The 21,583-nt window shown below is 41.4% G+C and overlaps 1 protein-coding gene across 4 annotated transcripts in view; it reads right to left on the reverse strand.

Annotated features, from left to right (window-relative positions):
• Positions 1-21,583, reverse strand: part of tmcc1.S (transmembrane and coiled-coil domain family 1 S homeolog) — a 110,316-nt gene that overhangs the window by 30,659 nt on the left and 58,074 nt on the right. The window contains exon 1 of one of the 4 annotated variants that reach the window (XM_018261368.2): positions 19,818-20,671. The exons of 2 other annotated variants lie outside the window; for them this stretch is intronic. In XM_018261368.2, the coding sequence (XP_018116857.1) occupies positions 19,818-19,856 (39 nt within the window). In that variant the 5' untranslated portion in view covers positions 19,857-20,671. Of the gene's footprint in view, positions 1-1,827; positions 2,020-19,817; positions 20,672-21,583 lie in introns of those variants that run through there. One more of the 4 variants, XM_041561710.1, reaches the window with a different exon arrangement.

Consider the following 21,583-nt stretch of genomic DNA (forward strand, 5'->3'; position numbering starts at 1 on the left):
TCCTCTCCCAAAATAGACATGGGTTTCCCTAAACTAAATCGTGTTAATCATTAGCAAAAACGCTGTTCTCCCAAATGAACCACTGTAAGGAACTAGCAGTACTAGGAAAGGAGGGTGGGGTGCCGGAATCCCGTAACTCTTGCCTCCAGTTTTTGTATTGAACCTTAAGCTGTTGCAGAACTACAAATACCAAAGTTCCAAAGACTGTGCAAAGCTTTCAAATGAGCTCTTACCATAACTAGCAGTTAGGCAGGTTATATACAGACTTAAAGGGGTTATTCACCTTTAAGTTAACTTTTAGTATGATGTAGAAATTGATATTCTGAGACAATTGGTTTTCTTTTTTTTATTATTTGTGTTTGAGTAATTTAGCTTTTGTTTCCAGCAGCTCTCTGGTTTACAAGCTCAGCAATCTAGTCGCTAGGGTCCTAATTACCCTAGCAACCATGCATTGATTTAAATAAGAGACTGGGATATAATTCAGAGAGAGCAATAACAATACATTTGTAGTCTTACAGAGCATTTACTTTTAGGTGGGGTCAGTGACCTCCATTTGAATGCTGGAAAGAATCTGAAGAAGGCAAATCATTGAAAAAACTATCAAAAAATAAATAATAAAGACCAAATGAAAAGTTGCTTAGCATTGGCCATTTTATAACACACTAAAATTTAATTTAAAGGTGAAGCCCCCCTTTAAGGTTGAACTTGAGGGACGTGTGTCTTTTTTCAACCTTACTTACTATGTAACTACAATAGAACCCCCATTTTACATCCCCTGATTGTTGTTTTGTGGTCCCACCTATATATTATGCATAATACATTTCCCTGATTTTACATTTTCCTGGATTTCACATAATTTTTTTCTGCTCCCATGAAAAACGTAAAATAGGGGTTCTACTGTATGGATATGTGTGCTATGTCAAAACTGATAGGGGTTCTGGGAGTTGTAGTTTAACTGGAGGGGTACCCATGGCTCGTTTCGAATTTAACCTCTGGGCTACAACTAGACAGCCTTTTAGCATAAATACAAGACTAAAAGGCTGCCGGGAGTTGCAATCTAACAACAGTATGGGAGGCAAGGATAGGAGATGCAGCTAACCTTGCACCTTCTTCATGCGCTGCTCCCAGTGTGACATCCTTCATTGCATACATAAGGACACGCACATATGGTCAGCACACAACAGTACATATAAATAAATATATATATACAGTAGAACCCCCATTTTACGTTTTCCAGGGAATGTAAAATCAGGGAAATGTGTCAAAGCAGCATGTAATGAAAGGATATAAGCACAGGAGTCTGTTTTACTTTGAGATACAATATTTACTGTGTTACTAACAAGGGTTAAACATTGCAGGGTTAATGTTACACTATGGGGGGAATGTGCAAGGCTCTCTGTCAGTCACATACACAACCTAAAGCAATAAGTGATTGGTGCAGGACTGTATAAGGGGCAAACTCATTGGAATTGACCATTTACAGGCAGAACCATGGCAACATATACATCTGGTTACTATTTTAATCTTCTTTATTTCACAAATAACATTCATAGAGGATAAAAAAAAGCCGTTTTTGGGAACATCAGGACACAATTTTGATGTGGGAAAGCATTACTTAAAATAAAGGAAATGCATTAAAAATTGGTGGGACCACAAATAAAAAATGTACAAAGTGGGAAAATGTAAAATCAGGGGACTTAAAATCGAGGTTTCGCTGTATATACAGATATGCTATATGCTTGTGCCTAGATCAAGCAAGATACTCGCATAATCAGACTGTACCAAGCACAGACGGCACCACACATGAATACAACTAATGGTACATACGGTTTCTGTGGATGAAGAAGCCTCCATATCGCCTGGGTGTGAAGCGACCCGTCCCAAAATGAGCATTGTGCCCGACAGTGGTGCTCCGTCAGTTCTAGAACAGGCTGAGACAATGTCCCAGTGAGGGATCATCTGATCACAAGGAGAGGCCCCACTATAAATACCTCTGTCACACTGACAGTTGCCTTCTCTGTCAGCACAGAGACACTACTCATAAGCCACTCAATCCGTGCTTCCACTGCCCGTCCACTGTGTGAGATCTCTTTTACAGATTATAATATATAATAAACAGACGCCGAGTACATCGCCTACCAAAGCACCACATGGTGTCATGAAAAAACAGTCCTTGCCTCCCTCCCACGGCCCAGCTTTATCTAAAGTACTCCTGGAAGATTCCGAATAATGCAGAAAAGGCATATGGCTTCATCATTAACCCTTTGTGCAACTCTGCCTGTGACACTACAACTGCATCAGACACTGTTTGGGCACTGGGCACAAGGGGTGGTGGCTAGTAGTAAAAGTTGTAAAAGCACAGACAAGAGGGGGTGACAGGAGGACTGTGGCAGAGAGAAGCAGAGTGGATCAAGAAATTGGATAGTATGCAACCAAACGGTCTAAATGACCAGTGGATTGTTAGGTGCTTCCTATAATTTCCAATCTAACACATACTTTGTTCTACTCCACAGATACAAGTGACTCCTGCCCTAACCGTCTATTGGTAAGGAATTAATTATCTATTAGGGCTCTTACACACAGGCGGTTTTAACTGTGCTTCCCTGCGTTGCGCTTTCTTCCGTTCAGCCGCAGGGGAGCGCAGGAGTAGACGCACTCAATTATTGTCAAGGGGGCTGTACTCACACAGACGCATGTAGGCACAGAATGCAGGTGAAATGTAACATGCTGCTTCCCACCTGCGTTTGGTGCTTTCATGCGTCTGTGCGAGTACAGCCCCCTTGACAATAACTGAATGCATCTACTCCTGCGCTCCCCTGCGGCTGAACGGAAGAAAGTGAAACGCAAGAGAGTGCAGGTAAATCCGCCCGGGTGTAAGAGCCCTTAGTTTTACTGTTAGTTTAAGGGTAGAGTTATATATTATGCAAACAAAACTGCCTAATTTATGTATTAACCTATTATGTAAGCATATCTGGCTAATTTATGAATATACATATTATGCAAACGTAACTGGTTACCTATGCGTCAATGCGTTGCCCCAGTAGACAAGCAATTGCAGTTCTGGTTAAATGTTTGTATTAAACCAGGTTGAAAATAACCCCCCAACAGTGGTTAAAGAACTTTTTCCAATATGGATACAAATGGACTAAGTTTGGACTTTTAGGGCTCTTACAGACGAGCGTTTTTAGCTGCGCTCCCCTGTCTTCTGGTTTCATGTGTTCAGCCACAGGGGAGCGCAGGAGTAGATGTGCTGAATTCTTTTCAATGGGGCTGAACTGACACAGACGCATGTAAGCGCCGAACGCAAGTTGGGGCGCAGCATGTTGCATTTTTCCTGTGTTCGGTGCTTACATGCGTCTGTGTGAGTACAGCCCCATTGAAAAAAATTTACTCCTGCGCTCCCCTGTGGCTGAACGCATGAAACTGGAACACAGGGGAGCGCAGCTAAAAACGCTCATCTGTAAGATCTCCGGGTGGGGTTCTCCGGGTGGTAATTAAAAATGGACTAATGTCCATTACATTTGTAGTTAATTATTTGTGATTGCACAGAACGGTAATGAACCCGTACCCAACCTCTAGGGACGGACTATCTACTCTCCACCCACTGTATTAATGGGGTAAAGTACACTTGTAACATGTAGGTGCAGATTTATCAAGGGTCGAATTTCGAGGGTTAAAAAACCCTAAGCAATCGATTGAATGATTTTTATTCAATCAAAAAAAACTTAGAAAAGTGCTCTGGAAGTTCCCCATAGGCTAACATTGCACTTCTGTAGGTATAAAGTGGCGAAGTATGAAGTCAAAGTTTTTTTTTAAAAAAGACAGTACTTCGATTATCGAATAGTCAAACGATTTTTACTTTGAATCATTCGATCAGATCAAATTCGACCAATTCGATGGTCGAAGTACCCAAAGAAATACTTCAAAATTCAAATATTTTTGCATTCTAATTATTCACTCGAGCTTAGTAAATCTGCCCCGTAGTGTCTAATAAAAGGATAATTTGCAGCACAGCACTGCGTCTTCCTAGGCTGTTTCCATTAAATTTCTACATAAGGGTTGGGTAATGATGACAGTGATTAGCTATATAACAAAAGTATGTATGATCTCATGATTCAGCACCATTGTATTGGCTGAATTTTATAGTCTCAATGGTATTACACTCAGGAGGGCTGGCCAGGCACCCTAGGCAACCTGGCCGGTCACAGCAATGGCAGAGCGCGTGCATGCGTGAAATTGTCGCTTGAGCGCATACGCTGAAACATAGCAGCAGCAGTCAGGGAGGGAAGGGACCGGACATGGAGTAGGCAACATAGAAGGATGTGCCTGACGCCCCCAAGCTTTGCGCCATACCATATAAAATGTTCATTTAAAGGTGAAACACCCTTGTAAATAAAACAGGGCATGTTGCCCACAGCTGCCCTCAGACAGAGAGCAATGGCAATTACCTCTTTCCAAAAGTTGCTCCTGATTTTCCCCTCTGCTGTTCTCCACAGGTCAGGGGCCTATGGCACTTTTGACAGATTCCCATCAGATGTTAATGAATAGTTCTTGTCAGACCACTGAACCCATATTTGTGTTAGACTTCACTGGTTTCTACTATTATGTATTCCCATGTCACAAGCCCCCCCCCCACAACCAATAGAAGCAGCGCTTGTCTCAAAAGAAACATTACTCCTGATTGACAGACAGGACCAGAGGGGACAGGGGCCCACACTGCAGGCACAAGTTTCCTCATGAGTAGCGATGGGCGTATCTGTCCCTCTTTGCTTCACCGAAAAATTAGCAAAACTACTTAAAATTCACATTAATGTCAATGGGTGTCAAAATTATTTTGCTGCAACAAATTTGACAAGTGTGACAATTTTTACATGCGGGACTCTTTTGTCCAAATGCATTAAAGTCAATTAAAGTCCAAACAATTTTAACTAGTGACAATTTTTTTGGTCTCAGCCAATTTTTCCACAGCAAATTTTCGCGAAAACATTTGCAGTCGGTGAAATCCAGAAATTCCATGCAAATCCATGCCTAGTGAATAAATTCGCCCATCACTACTCATGAGGCGACTTCGGGCGACTTCTGAAGTGATTTGTATGCCATTCCGCCGGCGATTCGTATTCTTGCTGGCAGGAAGGTATTTGGGGAGATTAGTCGTTCGAAGTAGAGAAGATTTGTCGCTGGCCGACAAATATCCCCATCGCCCTCCGCCCTAAAACCATACCAGAATTCACTCTGAATTTCAGAGCCATGGGATATAACATGCCTGTAAACTACAAGTGCCAAAAGAGAGCAGTAAATTCTGGAGAGTCAGCCCTGACGGACAGAAAAGTGTTGGCGCTAGGAAACAGGAAAGGCAGGCTCTGGGCAAGTGCGTAAGACACATTTTGGCACAACGAGTGCACGGTTACGGCATTGTGAAGGAAAAATAAATAACAGATCAGAGGACTACAAGTGCTTGTTGCCTGGAAATGTGCCCCCTCCTCTTTCCAAGAGGCACTTTCATGTACATTCAGGCTACTCCAAAGGCAATATGGTGCTGTGTGTTTGGCTAGCAATCTTAACTCCCTGTGTGCCATAGCATATTGATAGCTGCCTCCGCAAACATCCAATTTAACCCTATAAGTGCCGAGTGCCAGCAGTAATCCCCTCATCTCTCCTTCCTGTCATTTGCAGGGTTGAGTCCACAGGTTGCTATGTAAATAGAACACATGCATAAAATAAGGAACACGGATGTGAAATTAAGAATTAGGTCTATTGCAAACATATACATAACACTGATGTGGTAAACGCTATTTACACACAATTAGGGCAAAATAGATCCCTTCTAACTCTATATACCAAGTATGGGCCCATTAAAGGAGAACTAAAGTTTAATGTTGTACTATATGTTTTCATACCTCCCAACATTTGAAAAATGAAAAGAAGGACAAAAACCATTTTATAGCCACACCCTCTAATTACCATGTGCATTTTACAAAATTTGGCAGGTTAAGAAAGTTTGAACACATTTCAGGGAGTTTTAGTGCAATGTTTTATGTGTTATAATAGTTTTGCTAATGAAGGTGAATTGCCCTTTAAACTGCTAGTCTCAGTTCTCCCTAGAGACCTGATTATCTTAAATAGTTACAATTGTATCTTTGCTTATCTTAAATTGTTACAAAAGTATCTAAGCGCACCTGCCACATATTCTGAGCTCTCTGCCAAAATCCTCTTATTTTAATGGAAACGTTGCATCTTTTTCTCGAGTCAGTGCAGGAGATCAAAGGGAAAGTCGAGACGACTCAGTAAGAAACTCGGGACTGCCAGCTGAGCTGTCAAAATCGGGACTGTCCCGCAGAGGTATGTGTTTTGGGCTTCTGTACCAGCCCAAGGCAACTACAGTAAAGATCTGTGTCTCCAAAGATGCCCCAGTAGCTCCCTATCTTCTTTTCTGCTGATTCACTGCACATGCTCTGTGCTGCTGTCACTTACTGAGCTTAGGGACCGGCTCACAACATACACAGGGGCAATCCTACCCAATTTGCCGCCCGAGACGGCCTTCGTTTTTGCCACCCCATCTATCCACGGCACTCACCTTCAGCGCCAGAAGGGGGTCGGGGTCCACGTCGGTAGTGCAGAGAGCGCAATCGCGCTCTCTGCACTAGAAGAGCCGAATTTCTGGGTTGAAAACCGGAAATTCGGCTCTTAGTTACCAGGAGCGACATTTTTGCCGCCCATGGCAACCAGGGGGGCGCTGTCGCCTGAGGCGAGTGCCTCAACTCGCCTCATTGGCGGCGCACCCCTGAATATACAGTACACATAGAATAGAAATGTCACAATACAAGGCTAATTGGTAATTAATACGGATTCTAATTACATGGCAGCTCTGACACCACAACAGTTAGCTTCAGAACATAAAAATCAGCCCTGTAGCATTATATGACAGGCAAACATAATTATGCAACAAACTCTAAGCTTTAACAGCTGCCCGGAGCTCACTGAGCATGTGCAGTGCCACTGACACTCCTAACAAAATCCAAAATGGCGAGGTCCTGTGACAGGAGAAGAGATAAAGATCCTGAACCTTTAGGTTGGTGTACTAAGCTCAGTATATAAAATATGGCATCTCTAGCCAAATTCATTTTTAGGGTTTAATTTTCCTTTAAAGGACCAGTAACAGCAAAAAAAAAAAAATGTAAAAAAAATTTGTTAGTATGCTGCAAAAAAAGTCACTAAGTCTTTATTAATAAATAACTTACCGAAACTCTGCTTGTGCTTCTCTTCAGAAAAGGCGATCTATTGCGCGGCGCTCCATTTCTCCTCCCTGCCTTCCTTATAGGAGATAGCCAGGGAGGAGAAATCGAGCGCCACACAATGGATCGCCACCCTGTCGCTGTTTCTGAAGAGGAGCGCAAGCGGAGTATCGGTAAGTTATTTCTTAATAAAGAGAGCGATTTTAAAGTTTATTATGTGTTGGTGTCTTTTTTTTGTAGCATTTATTGCCAATTATAATCCAACATCAGGAGGACCAGAAATGACTTGTGCACCTGTTTGTGTGCCCCTCTCCCAAGCTCATTATGCCCAGTCATTTTGATGAAGGCATTTCATGGGATAGAAGAAATAACCCACCCAAAGAGAAATGAAAGAATATGTAAATATAAAAAGAATTCTATTTGGATAAAGTATTATTCATAAGGAGCCCTGCCAAAATAAAAACACTTTCTGGAACTCTTCAAGTGGCATCTTGTTCTTCATTAAGCTCTGGAATCTAGAATTTCTGAGCATTATTTATGGGTTTTTTTAAGAAATTGTTCACATGCAGTTTTTATTTTAGGTTGAGTATAAATATTTTTGCACTGCAAGCATTTAGCTGCTGATCTAGGACAGACTGCAGATATATGTTTGGGGCTTACTAAACAGATGCACTAAAGTGCTTGGCAGCATCATTTCTAGTGAAGGGCAGACATGAGTATGCCAGTGCAGTGTCGGACTGGGCCGGCGTGGACACCGGGAAAAAAAACCGGTGGGCCCCGGGCTCTTGTGGGCCCCGTCGGCCCAGATCCGCTACTTAGTTGGGCAGCGTGACCCCACTTTGTCGGGGTCGCGTTAGAATAGGAGATCTGTGCATGCGCACAAAGGTAGCCCTGCGCACATGCGCACAAGCGCGTTGCCGGACGCATGCACACTAGCCCAATAAAGCACGCCGTAGCGGGGGCCAGAGCGGGGCCCTGGGGAAGTAGCCCCGGTGGGCCCCAAGCCCCCCAGTCCGACCCTGTGCCAGTGGGACAGTGCAGATATGCTGAGCTTGATCTTGGGTACTGGGATGCTTTGGCTGAAAAATTTACTGCTCTTCCGATTATCTTTCTGCATTTCAAACACTTAGAGGCGCATTTATCAAGGGTCGAATTTTGAATTCATGAGAGTTTTTTAAAACTCAAAATGTATTAATAAAATCGGATTTTCTCAGCTACAACGAATTGAATCGACCTGAAAATTCTAAGAACTCGAATCAAATTCTAATTAAAAAAACTTGATTCCTCCGAAAAAAATCTCTAACGTTAGAAAGGCTGCATACATCACCAAATTGATCCCTTGACCTCTCCCATTGACTTATACAGCAATTCGACAAGTTTGAAGGGGAAGTAAAGTCTAAAACAGAATAAGGCTAGAAATGCTGTATTTTATATACTAAACATAAGCATTAACTTACTGCACCACAAGCCTAATCAAACTAATGATTTATGCTTTCAAAGTTGGCCACAGGGGGTCACCATCTTGTAACTTTGTTAAACATCTTTGCAAGACCAAGACTGTGCACATGCTCAGTGTGGTCTGAGCTGCTTAGGGATCATCATAAATCATCAAAACAGCACAAGTCAATATCTGCCAGAAGCGGATACTGCAAAACTGATTAATAATCAGAATATACAGACTTCACTGGGTCCTGTGTTGTCATGTAATCTAATGTGGATTTTATAGTTTTTGTATTGTTTAATACAAACTTTCTCCAACTCTGCAGAACCAGTGGCTGGAGCAAAATAATCCCACAAATAGAATCCCAGTTTATCTGTTTAAATCTGGCTCCATGATCTTTGTCCCTGCAGCTGAAGTTGGAAACAGTAAAGGGGATGTAAAGCCAAAATAAAATCCAATACAAGTCCCTACACAGTCGCTGACTAATCTACAAGGAAAAAAACATAGCTGCTTGAGTTCCGCATGGCTGGGAAGTATTGGGGGGCTCCCCCTGCTGTTCATTAGTATGATTGTTTCCCTGCAGAGCAGTTAGGGACCGTCTGACAATTCCGATCCACAACAGTAAATGAAGGGAGAATTTCACATCATCCAGTCAGGTTTCTTATAAAAACGATACACATTTTTTAATTATAGTATATTGGAGATAGCTTTCTTTTTCATTAAACAAAGTAAAATTTGGATTCTATTGTTTTGCCTTTACATGCCCTTTAAGGTGGCGAATGGTCAAATTCGAGTTCTTAAAGGGCCAAAGAATGATAAATCTCGAAATGTGAATTCGAATTAAAACTCTAGTTTGGATAATTCACAATTCAAATTTGAGTTTTGACCAAAAAAAATAGAAAATTCTTAATGGTATCATTCCTTTATTTGCTGCTGCAGAACTCTACCAATATATCTTGACTGCAGGGGACCAATATATCCTACAGGCCCATGCAGGGCTTGGTGTATTTCAGCCAACTGCCCATGACCGCCTCTTGTGGGTCCTACTGGCCTGAATGGGAAAGACAGAAGATGCACTTGAGGGTCAAATTGTAATGATGATATCAAACATATTCAGTGGAGCCTGAGAGCCCAGAAGAGATGTATCCAGTTAACCAGTCCAAATTGAAATCATAAGAGTAACTTTACATAACCTTTGGCAAAGCTATAAAATGCAACTTAAAACTTACTCTAGTACAGTTGTACAAAGTACTTCCCATAATAGGAAAAAAATACCATGCAGCACTTCTGCTTCCATGTCCCAGTGGCCTCTAGTTTCTCTTGCTGTTGGATCCCACAACATGCTTCACCCCATCTACTTACTTAACCATGACAATTAATGGAACAGTAACAGCAAAAAATGAAAGTATTTTAAAGTAATAACAATATTATTTCCGCCATTGCTACACAGCAGCTTGTTTGTATGAACTATAGTAGTGTTTCTGAAGCAAACAGATCAGTTTTAGCAGTGCAAGGTAAAAGTACATTATATTTTCATTACTTTAAAACACTTTCATTTTTTGGTGTTACTGTTCCTTTAAGTCTTAAAGTGATACTGACACTAAAAATTTTAGTCTACATTAAAAGTTACATATAGGTCACGTTGATCATTTTTTGCTGATAGTTCTGCTTTTGTAAGTAATTGTCACTAGAAGTTCCTAAACCTGACAATTTTGCCAACCTGACTGTCCCATCTCAGTCTGTCAGCTAGAGTTTCTAATGCGAACCGACTACTGCTGCACAAATATGGCAGCCCCCTCATAGAGGAACATGGGGGTAAGAAAGGCAATGTAAAAGTATCAGGCAAATACTTTTATGGCAAAATTATAAATATCAATCAAAGGCAATGTTATTATAGATATAACAAGGTTATTTTCTCTTTAATGACTATTTTGTTCCTGCTCCTTTTCACACAGATGGCAAACCCCACGCAGATGGCAAACCCCTCTAAAATTGACTTTGTTCCACTACATTTAATGTGTGATCTTCTTCTCGGTGGTTGGAGTTTCAGTGCGCTCCCTTGGTTACAGTTCCCATAGAGAGAAATGGGTTAAAACAATGAAAAACACATGTCTATGAGCCCAAATTATTCCATTCCTATATGTGCCGCAAGCAGGAGGTTACAGAATAAGGAGGGGCAAGATTTGAACAGCAGATCTCTATGCAAGCACTCTCACCTATGGAATTTTTTCATTTGCACTTCCATACGAATGTTTGGCTTTAAACGGTACTACGGGACACTTTCTGCTTTAGTTGTTTGCCTGGAAAACATTCTTGATCATAAAACACACAGAAGAAAAAGGCCTTTTGTTGGCTTAGGGTACAACTCTGCATGCCCTATTTCATCACCCAAGGCACAAACATCCGAGCCTTTTACTGGTTACATTTTTACCTGTCCCTCTTTTCACCTTCCAGCTGACTAAATAAGACCCAAAAAGAAAATTAAAGTTCTGTTTGAACACATAAGCACCTAACACATAGGTGGGCAAATTGGGCAAAGGTCTGCTCATTTGCTGAACATTCCCAATTACATATATGGCCAGCTTGCCAGGAACATATAAAATTATTATTGTTATTATTCGGAATATTATTATTCGGAAAAGCAAATTGATTTGTAAGGGCAGAGACCAATGCGAAGATTTGGTGAGATTTAATCGCCTCTTCTTCGGACGACAAATCTCCTCGAAAAAAAGCCTTACCACCGGCTAGAATCTAAATTGCTGGCAGGATGGAACTTGGAGCTCTTCATTTTCCGAAGTCGCCTCAAGAGGAAACTACGGGCGACTTTGGAAAACTAAGTGATCTGAATGCCCCCCGTCAGCGATTTAGACTCTAGCCTGCGGCAAGGCTTTTCAGGGAGATTAGTCACCCCGAAGAAGAGGCAATTAGTCACCAGGCAACTAAATCTCCCCGAATCTTCGCGTCTGTCTCTGTCCGATAAGTTGCAGCTACAAATGCATGTTTGTCTTCCATTAGAACACACAACAGCATAGCAAAATAGCTTCCACTTGTATGGCCACATATATGGTACCGGTATGGGATCAGTTATCCGGCAACCCATTATCCAGAAAGCTCTGATTTATGGAATGGCTGTTTCCCATAGACTCCATTATAATGAAATAATCCAAATTTTTTTAAATGATTTCCTTTTTCTTTGTGATAATAAAACAATACCTTGTACTTGATCCAAACTTAGATATGATTAATCCATATTGGAAGCAAACCCAGCTTTTTAATTGAATGTTTACATAATTTTCAAGTATACTTAAGGTATGAAGATCCAAATTATGTAAAGATCCATTATCCGGAAAACCCAAGGTCCCAAACATTCTGGATAACAGGTCCTATACCTGTATTTGTCAGACAACCCTGTCCTATAGGATCAAAGGAGTTGCAGTTCCTAAGCGGAAATGTAGCAGGTTCTGCCCTGAAGACTTTAAGTTTCAACAGTTGGACCCTCCAATTCAATGGCTCCTCCCCCTGCTCATTCTTCATTTGTATAAAAATGGCAAAATCTGCAAATTGACAGTGAAGCGTAACCACAATGACAGTGGAAGGATTTCATCTGAATTTAGAGGGCTCATTTGGCAGCAGATATTCTCCCCTCCATGAGTTTTAATTTGACCTGTGGTGTCAGATTAAGTGGCGTCAGGGAGGAGAACACGGAGTGAAACACAAGAGAGAAGTCACTAAGCTGCTGAAGTAAAGAAACAATGAAAAGTAGAAAAGGATCCTGGACCTGTACTATTTAAGCATAGATTATCCACACGGGCATCTTCCCTTACAATCAGTCCCCGCACACTAAACACCCAGTATAAACAGTAGTAATAGATCTGTGGAAAAAGCAAAAGGCGCAAACCCTTAGGAACTATGAGCCATGTCAGGATAAAGCCAGGTTTAATCTTCTTACGCTGCAAATGCATTATGCACATAAGAAAAAATGTTTTTGGATGGACTTCCCCTTTAAAACTTAAAAAAAAGGTTGAGTTCTTGTGTAATACTGGGAGGCATGAGAGGCCTCCTATAGACTGTACAGGTATAGGATCCCTTATCCGGAAACCATATCCAGAAAGCTCCTAATTACGGAATGGCTGTCTCCCATAGACTCCATTTTATCCAAATAATCCAAATTCTTAAAAATGATTTCCTTTTTCTCTATAATAATAAAACAGTAGCTTGTTCTTGATCCCAACAAAGATATAATTAATCCTTATTGTAAGCGAAACCAGCCTATTGGGTTTATTTGATGTTTAAACGAATTTCTAGGAGACTTAAGGCATGAAGACCCAAATTACGGAAAGATCCGTTATCTGGAAAACCCCAGGTCCCGAGCATTCTGGATAACAGGTCCCATACCTGTACAAGAAAATAACGGTAATCGCTTGTGATTCAGAAATTTATATGTTTTGTAAAGCAAATAGTTAAGTGCACCGCAACAATATAGTCACATATAACTAATGTGAATGTAACCAACATCAGTGTATCAGTTTTACATGACATGACTAGGGTCAGTATTAACAAGGACCAATTAACCTGCCTGTATGTTTTTGGGGTGTGGGAGGTAACCAGTAACTGGAGGAAACCCAAAAGAGACACAAACTGCTTCCAGATTGTGATATCATAGCAACTGGATCACATCACATGTCCCAATTCGACTGGGAGGTTATTTAAGAAACGATTTGAATGTCTAATATTCGATCGAATGGTCCTGATGCAAAAATTCGAATCAAATTTGATTTGTACGAATCGAGTTTTTCTCCGAAAAAAAAAACCTGAATGTCAGGAAGGCAATTACTTCTACCATTGACTTCTACATGAACTCGGGCAGGTTTTACTGTAGGTGGCAAATATGGTCGAGGTGTGATAGATTTTCAGAAAGGGGGATTTAATTTGAATGTGTGAATTTTGAAACACGAAAATTCTAATTTACTTTACGACCCTTGATATGTTGGTGACCCACAGGCACACCACTGATGGATGGATTCAGGTTGAAATTTGGCTAACCATTGCAGATTAGGTTTGGTTGTGGGTCAAACTGGAGAAGTACAGGCCTACACTCCTTCGTGAGAGTCCATGTCTTGGAACCTGAACATACAGCACAAGGTGGCACTGGTATGGGTTGGGGGCGTGTTCTACAATAGCAACATTTTGCAGGTTAGCATAGGATGATGGTCAAGGTTTTGTGGGTTGTCCTGTCCTACACATCACTAGTATAAGCAATATATTTGTGAGCTTAATAAAGGAAAACTATACCCCCAGAAGAATGTAGGTCTCAATAAAAATATATTGAATAAAACAGCTCATATGTAAAACCCTGCTTCATGTAAATAAACCATTTTCATAATAATATACATTTTTTAGTAGTATGTGTCATTGAGTAATCATAAATAGAAAACTGCCATTTTCAAAGATGAAAAGGATCCAAGGATTCACAGTGCACACAAACAAACCAAGCATGTTAGGTCAAACGAGCCAATTAACAGAAAGAGTTCTGTCTTCTTCCTGTTACAGTTAGAGCTGCAGTATTTCTGGTCAGGTGATCTCTGAGGCAGCACACAGAACATCACAAAATGGGGGTTCAAGGCAAGAGATGTAAAAGGAAAATATTTACAGAAATATATATATATTACCAGTTGGTAAGATTCATTAATATGTCACTTCATTTGATATAAACTGTTGCTTAAGTATTAAGTAATGTAAATCGCTGGCAGGATGGCAATTGGTGCAATTAATTTCCGAAGTTGCTTCGGGCGACTTCAGAAAAGGAAGCACTACCAGTGCCATCCCGCTGGTGAATTAGATTCTAGCCGACGGGAGGCAGTTCGGGGAGATTAGTCGCCCCAAAGAAGAGTCGATTTATCGTCGGGTGACTAAATCTCCCCGAATCTGAGCCACATTTTTGCCCCTAAAGGGCAAAAACAGCTTGAGTTGCTGGAGACCCCCAGTTACTACTTATCCTAGTTAATGCACACGGAGTAGTTTTCCTGCCAGCCACAATGCTCCCCCCATGCTCTTCAGATTAAGCACATGGGCATTAAAAAATTTCTTTGAAAAGTCTGCACCACACATGCACCAGGAATAAAAAATCTGGCACAGGAATGTCTGAAAAAAAGGTGGAAGATGGAGGTGTCCCCCACTCTTTTGAAAACGTTTATTAAGAAGAGGGATGCATAGTAAGAGGGGTAAGAGATAGTAGAGGAGAAGCTTGTAGTTCAAGGTCCATAAATACACCAACACTGGTTAGACAATAGAGATTTATGTGGCTCCGTGTTCAAGAAATGTTCTGTCTGGGCATCTTGTTAACACTTTTTCCAAACAGAATGTTTCATTCTCAGTATATTTACCATATTTTTGCATTTCTCTTCAGGAGGGTCATTTCTTTTCTATCCGCAGCTGTGCCTTCATCAAAGTAAGTGGAGATACTGAGCCCACTAATTAAGTGAGGATACCTAGGGGCATTAAAACAGGTGCATGGGGCTGCAGGGTACCATTATGTGTGAATTCTGGTTCTCCTAAGGTTAAAATATAATTAATTCCAAACTTCCCAGTGCTTGTCCAGTGATGCTCAGAGTTGTTTTATTAACTTGTCAATCCTTGGTAATACAAAAGAGGAGATCTTTCTTGCAAAAGACCTTTCCAAGAAAGATTGTTAATTTCAATACACACGTGTAGAGCTGAATCGTCAGATATACAGATAGAAACAATAGAATTCTACCTGTATCTGACGATTCAGCACTAACAATGGCCGATGTTCGGCGCCTTCAAAGGCACCAGATCAAAGTTTTCCACCTGGCCCGATAGACGAGCCATCAGAGCCGGAACTAACGGTAGGCAGAGTAGACACGTGCCTAGGGTGCAAAGCTGGAGGGGTGCCAGGCACGCACCTTCTCTGCCTCTCCTACCCCTAGTCCGGTCCCCTCTCTGGCCGGCGTGTGTCAGTTTGCACATGCGCAATGTCCCTCATGTTTTCGCGCATGCACGCACAACAGATTCTTTTGCGCATGCACGCGTTTATCCGCAAATACCAGGTTTTCTGCACGTGCGCTGCTAGGGCACTCCAACCAGCTGGGCTGCCTAGGGTGTCTGCCGAAGGCTGGCCCAGCACTGCGAGCCATACACGCACCGAATATCGTACAAAAATTTGTTATAATATCGATGAGTGTATGGCCACCGTTATTTCTCAATATTACATCTGTGTGAATCTAATGCACTGATCTATTATTGTTTAGCATTTGTAAAAAGTTGGGTCAGCTAGTATTTCCATAAGCGACTTTTCCCAACTAGACAGGTAGATGCTTCTATCCCTAGAAGCAAGACTGAGCTTGATGGCTCTGACGTTGCTAGGATCATAAGATCAAGGTTGCTAGGATCATAAGATCAAGTTGTTTCAGCTGCTGGAAGCACTCATGAGCCTTGTCTTGTAAGGGGGCTGCTTCTCATACTGGTATGCTGTGCTGGGTCCATTAAACTCACCTTTGTGGAACTTGTTCTCATAATTAGGTCAGTATATTTGGGGTTCCAATGCTAACGCACATGTTCAGAACATACCTGACTTACTATAGCCCTGAAGGGTGGAAAATCTTAGTCACTTATTAAGCACCAGGACCAAAGTTTTTTCTAGTTACACCACATTCTACACATATATTCGGGGGAAAGCTAGGCTAGCATTACATTTCATGGATCCAGCAGGGAATTCCTTCTTGATGGATATTGGCTGGGTGTGTAGGTTATGTAAATTGATAGGACCCGCTTGTCTGCTGCCCTTTAACATCAGTTCGCTTTTTTTTTTCTCGGGTTGGGGGGGCCTTTGGTTTATACTGAGGAAAACCACATTGTCACATGGAACAAAGGTGAATGTTTTAACTGTCTTGTTGCTGAACTACACTGCTATTAATACAGGCAGGACATTTGTTCACCTGTGTTTTCTGATGGAAGTGGCGAATATATATATCTATATATATATATATACACACACACACACAAGTGTAACCCATTTCCCTCCCCCCACCCATTCCCCTGGGTTACTTTGTGTCAAACTGCTACTATTGCATTATGGATGTGCATGGTAAGTAATCGGCATCCAGCAAATAAAAGTTAATAAAAGTCATGGGAGAAAATATTCATTGCATCAGGTGGCATGCAAAATGCATCAGGCGGCATGGAAGATGCGTCAGGCAAAATGCGTCAGGCGGCGTGCAAAATGCGTCAGGCAGTGTGCAAAATGCATCAAGCGGCATGCAAGGTTTGTCAGTCAGCATAAAGTATACCAGTGAGTATGTAAGTTTTAAGTGTAATGGCTTTATGTCTAATCAGACTCTGCTGCATCTGTATCCAATTTAATCACCAAATCAGGAAGGTTACTGACTGCTGACCCACTTTGGCGAATTTGTGGGACCACTGGTTGGTCTGGAACTTTAGAGACCCTGCATTCTCCTCACTTCCCGGACGTGATTCAACAAAAAACAGGTTTGGCTGCCCATGCTGAATTTCAAGCCCACATGTCAGGCCAAATTGCACTAACATTTGTACAGTGTGTTGTATTGTGTACGTGCATGTGTATTCAAGGTGCAGTGTGATACAGCACAGCCACAACCAGAGGCCTATTCTGCACATGGGAGGTAGTGGTTGGATTGTTGCAAGTGAGATACACATATTGCACCTGCACAGGATTCTTGGAGGCATCGTAAAATGTCCAAGGGTAAAATGTCCAAGTCATTTCTACTCCACTTACAATGTGCCCATTTCCCATGAAAGGGCTACAGACTGGTTCTTCAGAAAGGCATTTAAGGGCACACAGAGCAAAATAATCCATAACAATAAGCAGCTCAAACCCCAGTAAATGTGATATAAAATACACATCAACCAGGTGAAATGACTAGAAAGCATTAGGGCTCTTAAAGGGGCTGTTCACCTTCCAACACTTTTTTTCAGTTCAGTTGGTTCATCAGAAATAAAGACTTTTTCCATTAATTTCTATTTTCTATGTTTTTTCTAATATTGAAGTGTAAAGTTTCATTTTTCACCTTCTAAAGCAGTTCTGGGAGGGGGGGTCGCCGACCCTGTAAACTGATCTAAATTGATACATTTAGTTGATACATTTGTTATCTTTGTACCTGCTGAGCAGAATCTGAGTTTCATTACAGGCAGCTGTTAGAATTGAACTAAATGTTGCAAAATTGTAACAGTTCAGATTCTGCACCTGGATCACTGAGCTGCCAGACTGAAACACTAGTGACAGGAACTAACTTTAAACTTAGATTTTTAAAAAAAAAAAAAAAAAAAAAACTGTAAAAATTAAAAAATGGAAAGTAATTGAAAAAAGTCTTTATTTTTGGTGAATAATCTGAAAATCTACATCCATAATATCACTGTTAGCATTCTGTTCCATGGAAAACATTACTTAAATATAATATTGATATATAAGAGCATTTATATTGCTGTATTTAAAAAAGCAACAATTAATATATAATAAACAAATAAATATCTGAATCAAAAGAATAAAACAGAAGGCTAATTTAGACAAGCTGTTTGTTGACAGTGTCTTGAGATCTACTGATCACCAGCTAAAGGTGGCAACATCGCCAAACGAGCGGATCTTTCCCCGATATGCCATTAACAGGCATGGCTATATCGGGGGTAATCAGATTGTTTGGCCGTATGGCCGTACAATCTGATTACGATGTGCCATGGGCTCCGGCGGGATCGGTCGGGTCAAAATCAAACCTGACCGATCGACCGATCTCCGCCGGACGAAAGATGTCGGCACACGCCACACACGATCCGAAAATCGTACGAATCCTTGATTCGTACAATAGGATCTGTGTGTCTATGGCCACCATAAAGGTCTACAGGTAGATCCCGATCTATATTTTGGGCACCCCTGCTCTAAACCCTCGGGCCCCCCTGTGACCGCAGGGTCTGCTTTCTCTGTAGTTACACCCCTGACGATTGCTAGCCAGGATCTGGTAATTCCAGGATTTTCTGAGTGGGTTGCTCCTATTGACTCAGCTGACCCCTAATGCCATTAACAATGCTACACTCACCTTTGTAGTTGCACATCAACACACACTCGTTATTGTGTCCACTCTAGCACTTATTTTATATATATATATATATATATATAAAGGTTCTTGTATTTGAACCGAAACGTCGAATACATTTTTTACCACTTTTGTATCAATAAGTCCTGTGTTGTGCGGTTCATTCGGATTGGTATATATGTATATATATATATATATATATATATATATATATATATATATATATATATATATATATATATATATATACATATATACACTAATATAAATGAACCTCAATGGCTATTCAACTGGTTAACTGAGAGCTGTAACAGCTGGATGATCATGACTCTTTTTTCCCAGTTGCAGTGGTCACTCAAGGATGGCTAATGTCTACTCTGCAGCTGGCAAACGTATTTGTGCATGGCACACTCCAACAGGACAAAATCAGTTAAATGTGGCTTTGTTTTACCCAGTATCTACCAAAAGCTTATTCCCTACTACTCAGATACATTCTATGTTGGCAACGGTTCAGGAAAGGAGGTAACGTTCCTTCCTATAACACCCTAGGACTTGGCACCTTCTAGTCACCAGCCTGCGCTACCTTTTTCTCCTGGGCATATGTAATTAGCACTCCTTTCTTAAGTTACTTCGATGCCTATTATCCACCGGCATAGAAATCTACACAATAAACTAATGAAAATTCCTTTATCCTTCCTGGGTAGCTAAGATGTAATTAAAACACAAAAAAGGAAGTTTTTGCAGGAAGCCAAAGGGGAGGGAATACTTTCCAATGGCTGGAAAACAGAAAAGTCTTCAAAATGCATTGTGTTAAGTGAAACCCAATCTGTTAGATATCCTGCTCATTCCTTGCCCACAGGGAACCTATGAGAGGCACGGTACTTGCTGAAAGGAAAAAAAAACAGGCTCTGCAAGATCAAATAGAACTTATAATCGTGAATGCACTGTACAACTCTATCTAGAAGAAAAAAAATCACTTTTTCCCTGTGCCTATGCTCAGCAGGTGCATTAACAGCTTCCTTGCCAACACCAAGGAAAGAAGGGGTTAATTGCGCATGTACCCACCTTGGACAGCTGTCGCCGCAGACTAAAGCGCTGGACCATGATTCCGCTTCTGTTCACCAGTCAAACAAAGAAGTGTCCCAGGCTGGGTGTGAAGCGTGCCCAGGTAAGAGCATCTGACACCCCAGAAAGCATATAAAGGGCCTCCTTTCAATGCAGGGAGGGTACGATTTTAAAGAAGAAGAGATTGGCAAGAACTTAGCAGCAGCTCATTGTTCCTTTAGTAAGCTGCTAGTGAGCTTTGAGATAGAAGAGCAGGGAGGGGCGAGCTCCTTAGTCTGTTCTCTGTGCGCTTCCTGTGAGTCAGCTGTGAGAGGGTCCAGACAGACGGACCCACGAGACTACCCCCCTATACACTATCCCTCCCTCCTGCTTCCACCTGACCCACTGCCCCGAAGCTTTTTTAAACAAACATCTGTCCCCAGCAACTGCTAGATAGGCGCGAGCTTGTAAGCGAACCCTGCCAGGGCAGGAGGATGTGAAACTCATATTGACTACCCGCTTACTGGATGCATATCTCATTAATGCAGGGAGCAGCAGGGAGTTCAACTCTAGTTTAAGTGTACGTTTTTCAGGGGACCAGAAAAAACTGGTGTAAAAATCAGGAAAATTAATTATATATTTAAAAAAAAAAAAATCAATGTAATACAGCGGGGAAACTAAAATCAGGGGATTTAAAATTGAGGTTTTGCTGTACTTTCCTGTTTGCACAAGTATAAATAAAAGACACAGGACTCCATAATCTAAGGGCCAGGGGGTACATTTTCCTTGAGCTGTATTGCTACAAAGATCATAACCATTTGCACCATCCCGGGGGAACACAGAAATGCGGCTTAACCCCCTAGATCGAAGTCCAATATCTGAATGCAAAGATTATGCCGTTTTAAACTATTTCCAGCTCATCCCTTTCCTTTATCTGGCAAAACAGGCACTTGCAGTCTATTCTCCGGCACACCCATGGGTCTCTTATCTGTAATCGGTGGGATGCAGGCGCAGGGTCTCTCTGCCTGAGGCGCTTGCTAAGGGATCAGAATTCAAGCCACTGCTCTGCACTAGATTCAATTAATGGAAAAAAATTAATTGACATTAGTGTCTGTTCTTCACCCCCCCCCTCCCCTTTGTGCTTTTAAAGACAGAAATTAAGGATATGGAGCTGTTTCAGGCAGCAGTGCTTTCCCCTTTCAGCCAGAGAGGACATTACACAGTGCAGGGCATATGTGCAAACACTAGTTCTTATTATGAGGTTACTAATACAGGGACACAGAGCTTTGTGAAGCTCTGATTTTTTTTTTATGCACTATGAATCCTTCCCATTAGAAGCAGAGCAGAATGGAAGAATAAGCTGCATAAATAAACAATGCCCAACCGTCTACCCTCTGGCTGCTCTTGAACTACAGCTCTCAGCACCTCCTCCCCAACATCAATCAATGGATGTAGTTTAGGAACAATTGAAGGGCCAATGTCTGGCAGAGCAATAAGCTTCTATACAGAAGCACACTGTAAATGAATAGGGAAACTGCTGCTCTGTAGATGTTGATCTGGTTCACCTTCAAGTTAACTTTTAGTATATTTTAGGATGAACAATTATTCTTTAATTATTTTTAATAGTTTTTTAGTGATTTGCCTTCTTCTTCTGACTCCAGCTTTCAAACGGGGGTCACTGACCCCATCTAAAAACAAATGCTCTGTAAGGCTACAAATTTATTGTTATTGCTACTTTTTATTACACATATTTCTATTCGGCCCCTCTCCTATTCATAGTCCATTCT

The sequence above is a fragment of the Xenopus laevis genome, chromosome 4S (assembly GCF_017654675.1).
Source record: "Xenopus laevis strain J_2021 chromosome 4S, Xenopus_laevis_v10.1, whole genome shotgun sequence".
In the NCBI taxonomy this organism is placed as follows: domain Eukaryota; kingdom Metazoa; phylum Chordata; class Amphibia; order Anura; family Pipidae; genus Xenopus; species Xenopus laevis.